We start from the raw sequence: 13,407 nt of genomic DNA, 5'->3' as shown, positions 1-13,407 counted from the left end.
TGCGATTCATCTCTCACTGGAAAAAAAAACACATTGGATCTAGCGTCCAGACTCTCAAAAACATCGACAAGAAAATATACTCTTGATTCAATCAGATTTAAGCTGAAATCAAGAACCAAGCCTCTTAATTTGAGCGGATTTCCTTTCGATTTAAGCTTGAAGCTGATTGAATCAAGAGTCCTTTTTCTTGTCAATGTTTTCAAGAGTCTGGGCTCTAGATCCAATGTGTTTTTTTTTTCCCAGTGCTGCGTGAGTACGTCCTTTAGTCCAAAATTAAGTCTATCAGGTAACCGAGGTGTCAAAAACTTCTGAGGGACCCGGAGAAGAGGATGATCTCATCGAGGCGAGACCGAGTGAGCGCGACTGCGTGGACCCGATCGGTCGCGTAACCGCGCGAATATGCGTCCGTGCATGGATGCTGCATGTGTCCGTGATGATGGCACGATGTGTGAATGTGTGAATGTGACTGTGTCTGTTGCGATTGGGTGCCCCGGTCACACCTGTCTCAAATCACCCGTCACGTCGACGTCCATCCGACGTCCCCGTCCCACGGCGGAGGACATAACTCAGCCGATCAAATAGAAAGTACACGATGTTTGATGTTGGTGCTGCAACGTCGGAAAACTTTCAAACGCCATTGTTCGCCGTTCATTTGTATGAATCTAATTTAAAATGATCTCTCTCGCGTCTGCGCGCTGCCGTTGCTCTTGCTCCTGCCGCTGCCCCGCGCCCGCCGCGATGGGCCCTCCCCCGCGTACCGTACCCGCGGACCGCGACGCATCTTCCTTTCGCCGTTGCCACGTTACTGGTGGCTAGATTACTTTGCAGAAAAAAAGTTACCGGCTGTATAGATATATACAGTCCGTTCTGGGCTCAGAGGCTGAAGGTTCAATTGCTCCGGGTGCTACGACCGGAACTTTCGGACTCTGAGTCCGGGACGCGGATGGTATGTCTATACAGCCCGTAAGTACGGCTTCCATGGCCGGAGTTTTTTTTTTTTTTTTTTTTCTTTCTTTTCAGTGTATCTGGATAGGAAATGTGTGAGCCACGCAAATTGTGCGTTGAGGGGTGGATTTTGTACTCTTTTTTTGTGTTCATCATAAAATCCAGACGATTGGACATGTACGTGATTTTGAAGGTTATGTTTGATCAGGTCTTCAGACCAAAAAAGGCAGCCGACTTATGAGCTCAAATTAGCCAGAATTTCATATTGTTACACTTTTTTCTATAGTTAGTTAGTTAGTATAATTTTAAGACATTCAGCGTCTCAGGACCGTCGTTTCAAAAATTATAAGGGCATGTATTTGACTTTGCCTTTTGCCTAAATTTCCTCAGCTTTGTTGAAGGACGCTCACGCTGGAAAAAAACCTCCGTACGTGAAAACCGTACAAAGTACTTACAGAGTGTATTGGTGCACCGGGTCTGTTCCAGGTTCAGAAGTCGAAAGTTGCGGATGTAGCACCCGTTACAACGAATTCTGAGTCTGAAGCAGTCGAAGCTACGGCTCCAGCATCCAAAACTTGCGGTCTCCGTAAGTGCGACCTCCACCCCTGGAGGTTTTTTTCAGTGCATTTATTAACAGAATTAGCCATTTTGGTTTGACGTTCAAATAAGAAGGTTGGCAGCCAAAATTTTCGAGGGATTTTCTTGTGGGCAGATTGGCTGCCATTTTGGCCGATGAGCTCCATGTTTTGACGTGTACAATTGTACATACTCTTCAGTATCCGGGTACTCTATTCGTGGCGAGTTTTCTTCAGAGTACCTAAATTGGAAGAGTATGGAAGGGTTAACCGCTCTTTTGAAACCTGCTCTTTTTTCACTATTTTGGGCCTCCACGAAAAAGTCCGTCCATACTTGCCCAATTCAGGTTCTTCAACTCAGCTCCTCTCCGAATCAATAGACTAACTTTACAGGCAGAGTAAGGCTATTAGAGCGCAATAGTAGCGCAAGCCCACCCCCCTCCTCTCTTTTGAGTGTTACATATTTTATGAACGGCCCTTAATGGGCCTCTACACGAGGTACATGAATAGAGCACCGCGCAACTTGTTTACTCTCCAAAATTTTACGAGAAACACAACGAGAAGTCTGGAGATCAACTCCTGAACAAGATATGAGAATGTATACGGTTGGAATTCATTTTGCAATTAAGATCAACAGTTTCTGGCTCAGTTCAAAAACAACTTATGTGCCATTAGTTTCCTTATAGACACATGAGACCTTATATGTAACAATGGCGGAGGCGAAAAATTACCTTTTCGAAACACGCTTATAAAAATGTTTTGTTCACACAAAAATTTAATATGTTTGACTCTAGCATAATGTACAGATCTCGAAGATCACATCTCAAGTATTTTCTAAAATTTTCTCGATGCCAAAACAGTTTTTTGAATGTGTTTCGAGAGGGCAATTTTTCACATCCGCCTTTGTTACGTATAAGTCCTCATATGTGTTTTTAAGCCGGAAACCATAGTTCCTTATCGGAAAATGTATGAACCAACTAACATTGGTTAAAAGGCAAACGCACTAATGACGCCAATGAGGCTTCTAATTTCCGTTTAATCTGTGATAAAACTCATATTTTATAATATTAAATCATAAGAATAACGCATAACGCCTCAGGCGCGAAGCGGTTGGGGGGGAGGGGGGAGGTTAGACCGCGCAGCGGTCAGGGGGCGTACCCCCCAGTAATTGTTAATGTCTCATTTAGGATTTTAGGAGTCTAATTCAGGATAATTTCCGAGCATCCCGTTGTGTGAATCGGCTCCTACGTAAGGTTTTGAAGAGAAACCACGTGATGAATCTTCCTAGTTAAGACCTTCTTCAGCGGCCCATTGAGGCCGCGTGGGAGAAGAACCAGCATCTCGGCAACATCGATTGTACAATTGCTTCAATCGTGACTCCGATGGACCGTAAATCAAATTTTGTCTCGCGTCTCCCTTTGACACTTGGCGCACTCTTTGAGGACGAGGTGCTAATTCTCATTTCCGACTGGTAATCCATTTCCTTGCTTATGGCTCTGGGCAAGTGTCTTATCCCCGGCCTTTCTTCTCCCTGTGCGCTATTGTAGTGCGGCTAAGTTAGTGTGTCAGCCATTTCGTAATCCGATGAGACGGAGACCATGATGACCGCCGCGCCTCGCGAGTCAGACTTCGATATGGACATCAATCGTTCCACATAATCCCTCTTCTAGAGTCGATCGTTTTAACCTATTTTCTCGATCCGCGTCCCTATATATCGATGGGCAAAGTACAAAATTACGTATCTCCCTTTGCGACGTTGCAGATTTTCTGTCATACTTTACTTTTTCTTTAGAAAACCAGTCCCTGGAATTTCTTGAAAAGTTCCAACTTGATTTTTCTTCTCTATCAGCGGAGAGATCTGTATAAGGGCCGATTGTAAGACCTCAGCGGGGCGATTATTGAAATTTTTTGTTTGTCGGATCGACATAGATGACATAGGTTAAAAGGCGGAGCGTGTTTGGTCGGCTATGTCTTATCGCTGCTTTATCGTGCCTTTGTCAGGTGGAATGATCGACAAGCTAATGGCACCTCTTAAGTTTCCGACAGTATGTCGATCATTCCACCTGACAAAGGCACGACAAAGCAGCGATGAGACATAGCCGACCAAACACGCTCCGCCTTTTAACCTATGTCATCTATGTCGATCCGACAAACAAAACATTTCAATAATCGCCCCGCTGGTCAGGTGCTTGTTAAAGTGGTGATTTGAGCTGACCAGAGTTTGACCAGAGGTAGGTGTGTATGACTCTCGGTTTTCTTCAGGTCAAGTCCCGGTCAGCCTTTGTTCCTTCTAGCAAACCAGTAGTTACGCTGATAAGCAGATTGGTTGCTGCTCAAGTCTGACCACTGGTTTGGTAACCAGACATTAACAAGAAATCCTAGAAACAAACCTAAACAAGCTATGAAACGAGAAAGCAACATTATATAAAGTAACGCATAACGTCTAAGGCGCAAAACGTCTCGGAAAGCTGGACCGCAAAGGGGTCAAAAAGCGTACCCCTAAAAGTTATTTAAATACAAACCTTTTACAACCTTTTCTAGTTATAAATAGCTTGGCCCTGAGGATGGGGCAAATCTGCCGCGAAACGTCGGCCATAGTTACCTAACTCACAAGTTTCTTAAATGTAAATAAAATTGTTGAAACAACTCGTGAATTTGTGTTCAGTTACCTATTACAAACCTTTCGTGCGTCGGAAAGAGTTCTAAGATTATAATACAAACTTTCTGGCACAACAACATTCACCGAACTGTGTTTAGAAACAGAGGACCGTTGGCAAGCATCGCGAGCTTTAAAAGGACATCTGGTCGCTACATATATATAGATTTTTAGCTGATTCAACGACAATTTCTGTGGGAAAATTTCTGAGAGTCATGATGGTTGCATTCTAAAAGTATACAGGGGAACTTTTAAGACTACAGGTAGATACCAGGGTAGATTATAGAGAGAAACGTGGCATTTTATTTTCATGTAAGATCAATATTATTTTAGCCTCATTCGACATAGAGACTGTCCATTGGATCTCTTCTTTTCTTATCGAGACGCAATCATGCAAACATGCTATTATGCCTAAAATGTAAAATAATATGAAAAAGGCCTTTTTTGTAGTTGCGACTAAAATTCGAACAAAATCTATTTTTTTTTTTTTTTTTTTTTTTTTTTTTTTTTTTTTTTGGATGATATTTGACAGTTTCCCAAGGGACGGAAGATGTGTTCCATAAAATTCACTCTGAAGCTGCTCGGTCCATTTTTTCCTCTTTTATGCATGTAATTTCCTTTTTAGGTACACATACAATGCTGTCAGAATACAGTGCCTGTTTCACGAGTCTTTTATCGGTAGATCGTTGAATTCAACCAAGGGTTTTCTTGACTAAAACTGTGAAAAGACTTATAGCGGAGTGGAATTACCTGTCATGGTGAAAATGCCGACGAAGAGCCCGATGTTCCTGCCGGCGAGCATGACCTCCTCCTCGGAGTCGTTGCCCTCCTCCTTCTTGCGCCCGGCCCATATTCCGACGGCCAAGATTAAAAGGTAGAACAGCACGATCGATATCACGCCCCATAGGTTCAGCATCTTCTGCCAACATACGAAAATACCCCCAAATCAGCACATGCCATCAAATAGACTCGTATCATGAAATGGGTCTCTGGCATAGAGTACATAGAGTCGTAATGTAAATGGGAGAGCTGGCGCCATGTTCTGCTCGACGAATTCCGAGCCCGGTGCGCGCCGAGTTCGGGTCGCTTTTTCGATACATTTTCGATCCCAAATGGCGGTGTGGAATACGTGGTAATTCCTATCTCCGTTGTTGTTGTTGTTGTTGTTCTTGTCATCGGATGGCCGGGTACCCGTGTATCGCAAACAATCGATTATGTATCGAAAAAGTGACCCGGCGTCACACAGGAGTCTCGGAATTCGGGACATGGAAAATGCTTAAAAGTGGCGCCAGCTCTCCCAATTACATTACGACTCTATGTACTCTATGGTCTCTGGCGCACCGAAGATACATCCAACTGAATACCTTCACTCTTTATCAATAAAATTCCAAGAAAAGCGAAGTAGACGGATTTTACCGAAATCAGCCTCCAGACTCATTGTTAAAATTGGATTGCATTTGCAAAAAGGAACCAAGAGTATTCCAATGTTGCTAAGATTGGGCAACTTTTTTTAACTTGCAAATATGAACTGATCATCTAAACAAGTTACATCTGTTCTCCCAAGTAATTATGACTTCAAGACGAAAATTACCTTTATAAATTTAATTTTGTCCATGATTTCAGTACTTTTATGCAAAGAATGTAAGTTTCAAAATTGTAGCAACGCTGGAATGCTCTTGGTTCCTTTTGGCAAAATGCAATCCAATTGATAGGCAAATCGATAGACAAAGAAGACATACGGAAAATGGAGCTATCATTTTACTAGAAGCGGGTGGTTGCAATTCATAGAGAGAAAAAAGGAGGTGTTTGCATTTTGAGGATTTTTTACCTCGTGACGTAGGTCGGTGCATGTACTCAAGCCAAATTTGCAATTCGAAGTATGAAAAATGGACCATAATGTCCGATTTTTTTGCTTGAATTAACTCATGATATAATTTCAAGCACTTTATGTAGAATGATTTTTTTCCATAAACTACACCATTTCCAAGAAAATAGATGGTAAAAATCATCCACACCTACCTACGTCATCAACAAAATCCAAGATGCCCGAAATGCAAACACCTCCTTTTTTTCTCAATGGTTCTCTGGCACATCAAAGATACACCCACCTGAATGCCCCCACATGCTTTATGAGTAAAATTCCAAGGAATGCGAATTAGACGGATTTTACCAAAATCAGCTTGCAGAGTGTTTGTTAAAATTGATAGACAAATCTATAGACAAAGAAGACATAGGAAAAATGAAGCGATCCTATTAGTAGAAGCGGGTGGTTGCAATTGACAAAGAAGGTAAGTAATAGACTATTTAATAGCAGCTCATGAGAGACATTATGGTTTCTGTCATTTTGTCTCAAGTTCATGATTTCCCTCTTAGTCTATGACAACCAACCGTTTCAACTAAAAGGATCACTTGATTTTCTTTTTGTCTATTGTTTTGTCTATCAATTTAAAAAATCAACCCGCAGTCCGCGAAACTCAATACTTTGCCGGAAGAACGTTGGCAAGCCTCAAATGGACTATACATATTTTGCTACATCAGGAACTACAATTTCTGTCTCAGCTTAGAAACATCATATCTATCATTAGTCTCCCTATGCATATAAGTATTTTTACATATGAGCTAAATTGTAAATTGTAAATAGTTCTCAATTGCGAAAGGTAGTCCAAATGTTCACGGCGCGACTGCAACTATTCGAGCCTAGTGGATATGCGTGATGCCTATACAATAAATGAAGGCGCTATAGCTTTCGTGTGCCGTCCGCAACATTCCCGTGACGGATCTTCGACACACAACTCGGCGGGTTTGTGTTCTTATTAAGGTTAGGTCTATTCGCGTCCTTCTCTGACATCGAATCCGTGATCTCCTGCCACACTGAAAAAAAAGCTCGATGTATTTACTAAGAAAAAGGTAAAATTACCAAGAATTCAGGGTTCTATTTGATCCCAGTTTTTTCTTGGTAAAATTACCATTCATGGAATTAGTAATTTTACCAAGAAATCTCGGTAAAATTATTGAACTTTCTCGGTAATTTTACTGAACCTTGGTAAAAACGCCAATATTTTTTATCGACTGTGGTAGAATTACCGAGATAAAATGGCAAAGTTACCGGGAATTGATTATCAATGAAAGTGGTATTTTTACCTGAAAAAAACAGTAAAAATACCGATTTTTAGGTAATCTTACCAGTCTCTCTTGATAAAATTACCAATAATTGGTAAAAAAAAGTGAGATGGTAAAGGTACCAACGGATCTTGGTAAAAACACCGAGAATTTTTTTTCAGTGCATCGAAAAATTACTCATTTGAACCGAAAATTTAACGACTCACAGTTTAAAAATTATTGCTCCGCGTCATTGATTTTCTGGGCTGCACATTGGCACACGCAACTGGACTGTCCTCTCTGACCCGAATAAAAGAGATTTTGCTCTGGATCGAGGGGAATTTGGCGCACTTTCATAAAAATTCGAAGTTTGGCACAGCGGACCCTAGAATTTCACCTGAAGTTAAAAAGTTGGAAGCTTTTCACTAATCTCCGAGACGTGCCCATAAAACTTTCATCGACAATGCTCTATATAAAAGTTAAAGTTACTGTAAGTCGATCATCCGTCCCATCCTCCCTGCTTTCTATCTCGAAGTCTCCCTTCTATGCAATGACACTGGAATATTGAGTTTCGGACTAGTTTGCGCTTCAAAATAGGACAATTTTCGTCCAGGAGACATTTATACGATTTTCTCACGCAAAAAAAAAGAAGCAGCACATTCTCTTGCTAACGAGGCACGAAATAGTATTTTTCCTTGTAATTGAAACTGAATAGTTGAAATTTTGATGTGTGGGTACAAAGTATAAAAACGGAGGCTATTCTTGGTTTTATTCAAACTGTAAAATTATCAACGATGGAACTCCCAAACCACGTATCTCATTTGCGATGTTTAAAATTGTCTTCTCTCGTTTTATTTTTTCAAAGGAGGAAAAATCAAAATCATTCCTCGCAGTTCTCAGAAAATTTTCTTCGTGCAGAGAAGAAAAGTCGGAGAAGTTTTTAAGAATTGACATTGGGTAGTTTTCCTTAAAAAAAAATTAAGAATGACAGGAAGTCCAAGAACCGAGATACGTGTTTTGGAAGGTCTACCGTCGATTTATAAAATATCCCCAACATCTAAGCTTACTCCTTTTAGCTTGTTCGTGAATGATCAGCTTTTGTGATCACTCTTCAAATCTTTGATCTAATCAGTATTTACAACAGTTAGCAGCTTGGAGCTCTGCGGTTTACCCCCAGAAAGTATTCATTTGGGTGTTGTAACCTGCAATTTTGTGAATAAGGCTACAGAAGCAAGTCTCGCCTTGTGAAAGAAAAGTAGAAGAAAATTTGTCAGTCCAAAAAAATTGTATGAATGAACAGGATCTGTTTGCTCGAATGAGATACCTATCACTAAGTCCCACTTTTTTATATCTTTCGCGCGGCTCTATCATTTGGACGTATTTCTATCAAATGGAACTATGTGCATTAAGACATGAGCCTTGAGACCCATAAGAATATGTGCATAACAGGGCTCACGTCATAATGCACATAGTTCCGTTTGATAGAAATCCGTCCATTTCAAGACCTGGGGCCACTGAAATGCTAATACTCTTTTTGTCACATTCTGGAGGAAGTCAGTGAGAATACAACGTCTTGAAGCTGCAGCTTTCTCTAGCTGAGATCTCGGCAAAGTTTCTGCACTCGTATTTATCTTATCTCCTCATAAAAGTTTTTGAACTGACATTTTCAAAATGGTCATAGTGACGGCGGAAATAGATAGGACAAGTTTTCGCTCGCCGAGTAAAATGTTTAGAAAAAGTTCATACAGAGGGGAAAGCGAGGGATGGAACCCTCCAAAGGCGAACCGCAACATTATGAACACTTTTCATGTGCTCTTGAATAGAAACTCACAAAACCGAGTTTGAAAATCAAGAATGGAATCACCACAAACTAATACATCACTTTCTCTGACTTTCGAATCACTTTGGACAAATCATTCAGAGTCCTGACCTATCTCCTTGTTGGCTGTTGAGTGACGTACTGAGCAGTTTCTTTTTTGCAAAAATCCTGTTTTAATTATTTCTTGCGATCAAAATGAGCCTATTCACCCCCACCTCTCCAACGTCTTAAAATAATGAAAAATAGAATATTTTAAATCTTACTTTTAGTCCCGTTTACTTTCCCAATTTATTCCAAACATTTTCCTTTTAGCTGTTTTACTTACTCCTTTACTTGAGTTCTAATAAAAAAACTAATTCATTTAGTATAATACAACATGCTCTCTATTTCGTTTAAATTTCCCTATAGTAAATACGTTGCCAAACAGTGAATTGAGCGCAAACTTTATCTGTACGCAAATGACATCCGCGGTGGACGTGCGCAAGCGTTGTACGGAAAATGTGCGGAAACGTTATGTTGACGCTCCGCCATGACTGCTCATAAGGAATATTAAATCCTTGTGAGCAGGAATTTTTAACTATAGCCAAGAGGTGAGGTTAGTGGAACAGGAACTCTAGTTGTCGAATCGTCTTTGGAGAGGATGGGCCTGGTTCACTTGAGCTCTCCATTGCAGAGCCTTCAAACTAAATGGAAACCATTTGCAATACACCTTTACTCCCAGAAACCAAAATAATAGCGTTAATACTCAATGGACCGTATGTGGCTTTAAATACATGTTTTCTGGTACGAGTAGTTACATGTATCCGTTGTGCATCTCTGGATCAGGTCCACGCTAAGCTTGATTCCAGACAGCACAAGATTAAATTAATTTTACAAAATGATTGGTCCTATTAATTGAGATAAATGAATGTCATGGAGCCAGCAACGAAGGCCCTTCAAGTGGAAACTCAAATATTGGACAACATTTTGCGAAGACTAAACATACTAGTATTACTAGTTTCCCTATGTAGATAGATAATTGAATGGATAAGCCAGGAAATTTGGTCCCTTGATTTATTAATCAGTTTCTGTTTTTCTTTTTAACATCATATATCTTCACCCTCATTTACCTCAGAGCTTTCCGGAGACTATAAGATTAAAACGAAGTATAGTTGATGAGATGTTTCAAAAGGAGGATGAAATCTTGAACGTTGATACCTCTTCACCTCAAAGGGCTATTTGTTTTATATAGCACTCTAATTTTTTCTAAAAACAGGTCAAAATAATGAAAATTTCCAGATTTACAAAATTATTGCTAAGCCAGTGCTATTCTCGGGACACATAAACAATCAAAACTAACATTGTCTAATTGTTTAAATTACAAAACCAATCTCCTCATTAATAACTAGGAATACCCTCCGTAAAAGAAACGGTAGCTCAAAAATTTTGACCAGTAAATGCTTTCATCTAAAAGCTAGAGAATATTTTCCTCTGCCGTGATAAATTATTGCAGATCCATATGGGATGGCAGTGTTTTTTCATTAGACCAGTCCGCAGCGACACAACGGAGCTATCGGAAGCTTGCCGCCATTTGTCTCAATAAAGTTGAGGGTCCATGGAAAAATGTCTCATGTTGTCAAACAAATGCCTAAATTATTGCGATCGTCTGTGAACATTTCTCAATGATGAAATGAAAAATAACCCCTAAAAGGGGAGCCACACTCTGATATTACTGAATAATTCTTCTTGAAGCAATATCACCGGACACTAACATCATTTCACCAAAACCGGGGGGGGGGGGGGGGGGGGGCAACAAGTGACCTTCCATGACCCTTATCATGAAACCTAAGTAAAGAAAAAACAATAAGTTTTTAGCAATGCGATCAATTTTTTTTCGTTTATTTTAGCTTTTTGAACAAGGGAGGGGGGGGGGCAACAGTTTCCCCCCATGCTCCCACCAAATGACCAAATGACGCTACTGTCACCGGACGATAGGAAAAGGCTAAAGTGTGGCTAAGGTTAAGAGCATTTAGAAAAAATAAAAACTTACTTGTTCTGAGATGCTGATCCGACTGATGAACTTGTTGTTGCGGAGGGCGCCTTATTTAATCAAAGTAAAAAAAGCTTAATTTTAATAGACAACAATTAACAACAATAAAAAACGGATAACGTCTCACTAGGGAACATTCTCTACCGTGATTATAAATGTAAACATTGTAGAAAACAAAATATTTGATAACAAATTTCCTAAGGTAGTAGTGTAACAAATTACGTTTTGCCCTTGTTTAAAAATCGTAGGTAACAAAAAATTCAACTATGGAAAGTGTTGGAATCGCCCGACGCGGTGTGGATTATAATCGGGAGTTGGCGCGGGTCAAACAGCAGTCCCCCCAACGAAGGGAAGTTTTTTGTGAAGGACTATTGCGTGTTCTAAAGCCTAGGCTGCACATGAGGTCCGAATTTTGGTAAAACCATCAAAATGTCGATATGACGCCCAGATTTGGAGGTGTTGTTCTCTCGGATTCCGGTTTCTTTTCACGCCACTGCTCGAATCATCTGGTCATCTGGAAAAAAGAGAAACAGAAAATAAAGCATTACTTTCTATATTGCGAAGTAATACCATACAATATTAGAATCCGTTTCAGATACTTGCCCTCTTTCGCTGTATGTGCGGAATAGGAAATTTCCTGTTTTCCGCATACAGGGGTCGTGTATTGCAAATTACGTAGCTCTCAGGGGCCGTCCCGAAAATTACGTGACGGTCAGGGGACGTTTGAAGGGACTCGACCCTCAAACTGGCAACAGCACGGGAAAATTTCAACAGCGATTTTCCCAACTTTTCTGCGTTTTTCGTTCTTAAACTTTAAATCGTTCTCAATATGGCAATTTTAAGGTGTTTATTGAGTCAAATTGTGCAGAAATGAATCCTCACCGTGGTGCAATCATCTTATGTCCCCTTGCTCTTTATGGCCCATTTTGCCCCAGCACAGGGGAGAATAAATCATGTAGCTGTCTCGTAGCATTGTTGCAACGGTCCGGTAATTCAATTTCAAAGCAGTGTAGATTTTGTAAATCAATGGCATCGTCGAATTTTAGTAAATACCCATGTAGCGGAATTTCGAGATTGACAGTGATGAATGAGCTATTTATAGTCATTTAATTATCTGTTTATTGCTATGGAACTTCTACTAAATAGCAATGTTAACATACATGTGAAATACAAACTTGCTATAAATATTCATGTTCGATTTTTGAATACGAAATAGCTATAAAATCGCAATTTATCCCTAATTTATTGTGATATTAGTATGGGCAGATCTAATTGTGTTTCACTGACCTATGATATGAAATCATAAAGATATTATTACTACGGGTTCCTCAAACAAGGAACAGAAGCTAGAAATAGTCTTAAATAGAAAAAAAAACATGATTCTGTGACTTGGGAAACGGAATCATTCTTCAGAGGAAGCCTTTTTAAAACGAGATCGTTAGAACCTCGGCCGTATAAAAAAGAATTACGCAATGTTGTCATAGAACATCTACATTTTCCCTCTTTCTACTAATCCTTTTTTTTTCTTTTCTTTTTTTTCTTTGTGCATCAACTGACCGTCAAGCGTAAGCAGTGACGTCAAGGAGTAACCACCTTCCTCTTCTTCCTTCCAAAACGACAGGGAGCGCTGGAGAAAAACTCGGAAATAGAGGGAGGAGAATTGCATACTGCCCTTACTACACGCTAAAGTCTAATGTCACCCCAGATTCAAACAAACTGTTGTTCAGAATACCGTGTGCATTAACATAACTGACTTTTGTCGAGCGGAATAAAGTCTCTCTATCCTCGAAGAGTACACGGAAACCCTTTTTGTGAAGACCGTACAGAAAACTGTGTCAACACTACTAAATAATTCTAACTTGCGCTTTTCCACGATGCGTATAACGGTGAAAAATAATTTCTTTTTTTTTAATGATAATAAATAAATAAATAAAAAGCTTCGCAAGGATGTACCGTCAGTGTTTTTATTTTGTCTTCAAACTCCATTAATTCCTTTTTCCCCGTTCCACCGTCTCTCATCATTAAAGAGCTTCACCTCTTGCAGTCATAATTCAGTAAGTGCTTTGCATCGTTGAGAGACTATGCAACTTTTATTTCAAATTACAGTGAGCTCCGATTAAGGTAGGATCGATCAAATTTTTAAAAATTATACAGATTATACGCGAATGTTGGATACACGGATCGAAATAAACCCCTGTCAACTGGAAGGACAAGAAAAGTCGGAACGCCTTCATGTGTTTGGGTATACGACACGCACATCCCTAAAGCAAGAATAGTTGTATCT

General features: G+C 40.1%; 1 protein-coding gene across 3 annotated transcripts in view; it reads right to left on the bottom strand.

Annotated features, from left to right (window-relative positions):
- ChT (choline transporter) overlaps positions 1–13,407 on the bottom strand; it is a 70,732-nt gene that overhangs the window by 46,559 nt on the left and 10,766 nt on the right. For 2 of the 3 annotated variants that reach the window (XR_011899378.1, XM_072297394.1), the window contains exons 2-3: positions 11,120–11,637; positions 4,927–5,095 (exon numbers count right to left, since the gene is read on the bottom strand). Coding sequence is in view for 2 of the 3 variants with exons in the window: in XM_072297394.1 (XP_072153495.1) it covers positions 4,927–5,092 (166 nt within the window). In the remaining variant the exon portion in view is untranslated. The remainder of the gene's footprint in view (positions 1–4,926; positions 5,096–11,119; positions 11,638–13,407) is intronic. The other variant, XM_019055842.2, reaches the window with a different exon arrangement.

The sequence above is a fragment of the Bemisia tabaci genome, chromosome 2 (assembly GCF_918797505.1).
Source record: "Bemisia tabaci chromosome 2, PGI_BMITA_v3".
NCBI lineage: Eukaryota > Metazoa > Arthropoda > Insecta > Hemiptera > Aleyrodidae > Bemisia > Bemisia tabaci.
Note: the sequence above shows the minus strand (reverse complement) of the source record. Positions and strands in the feature narration are given on the sequence as shown.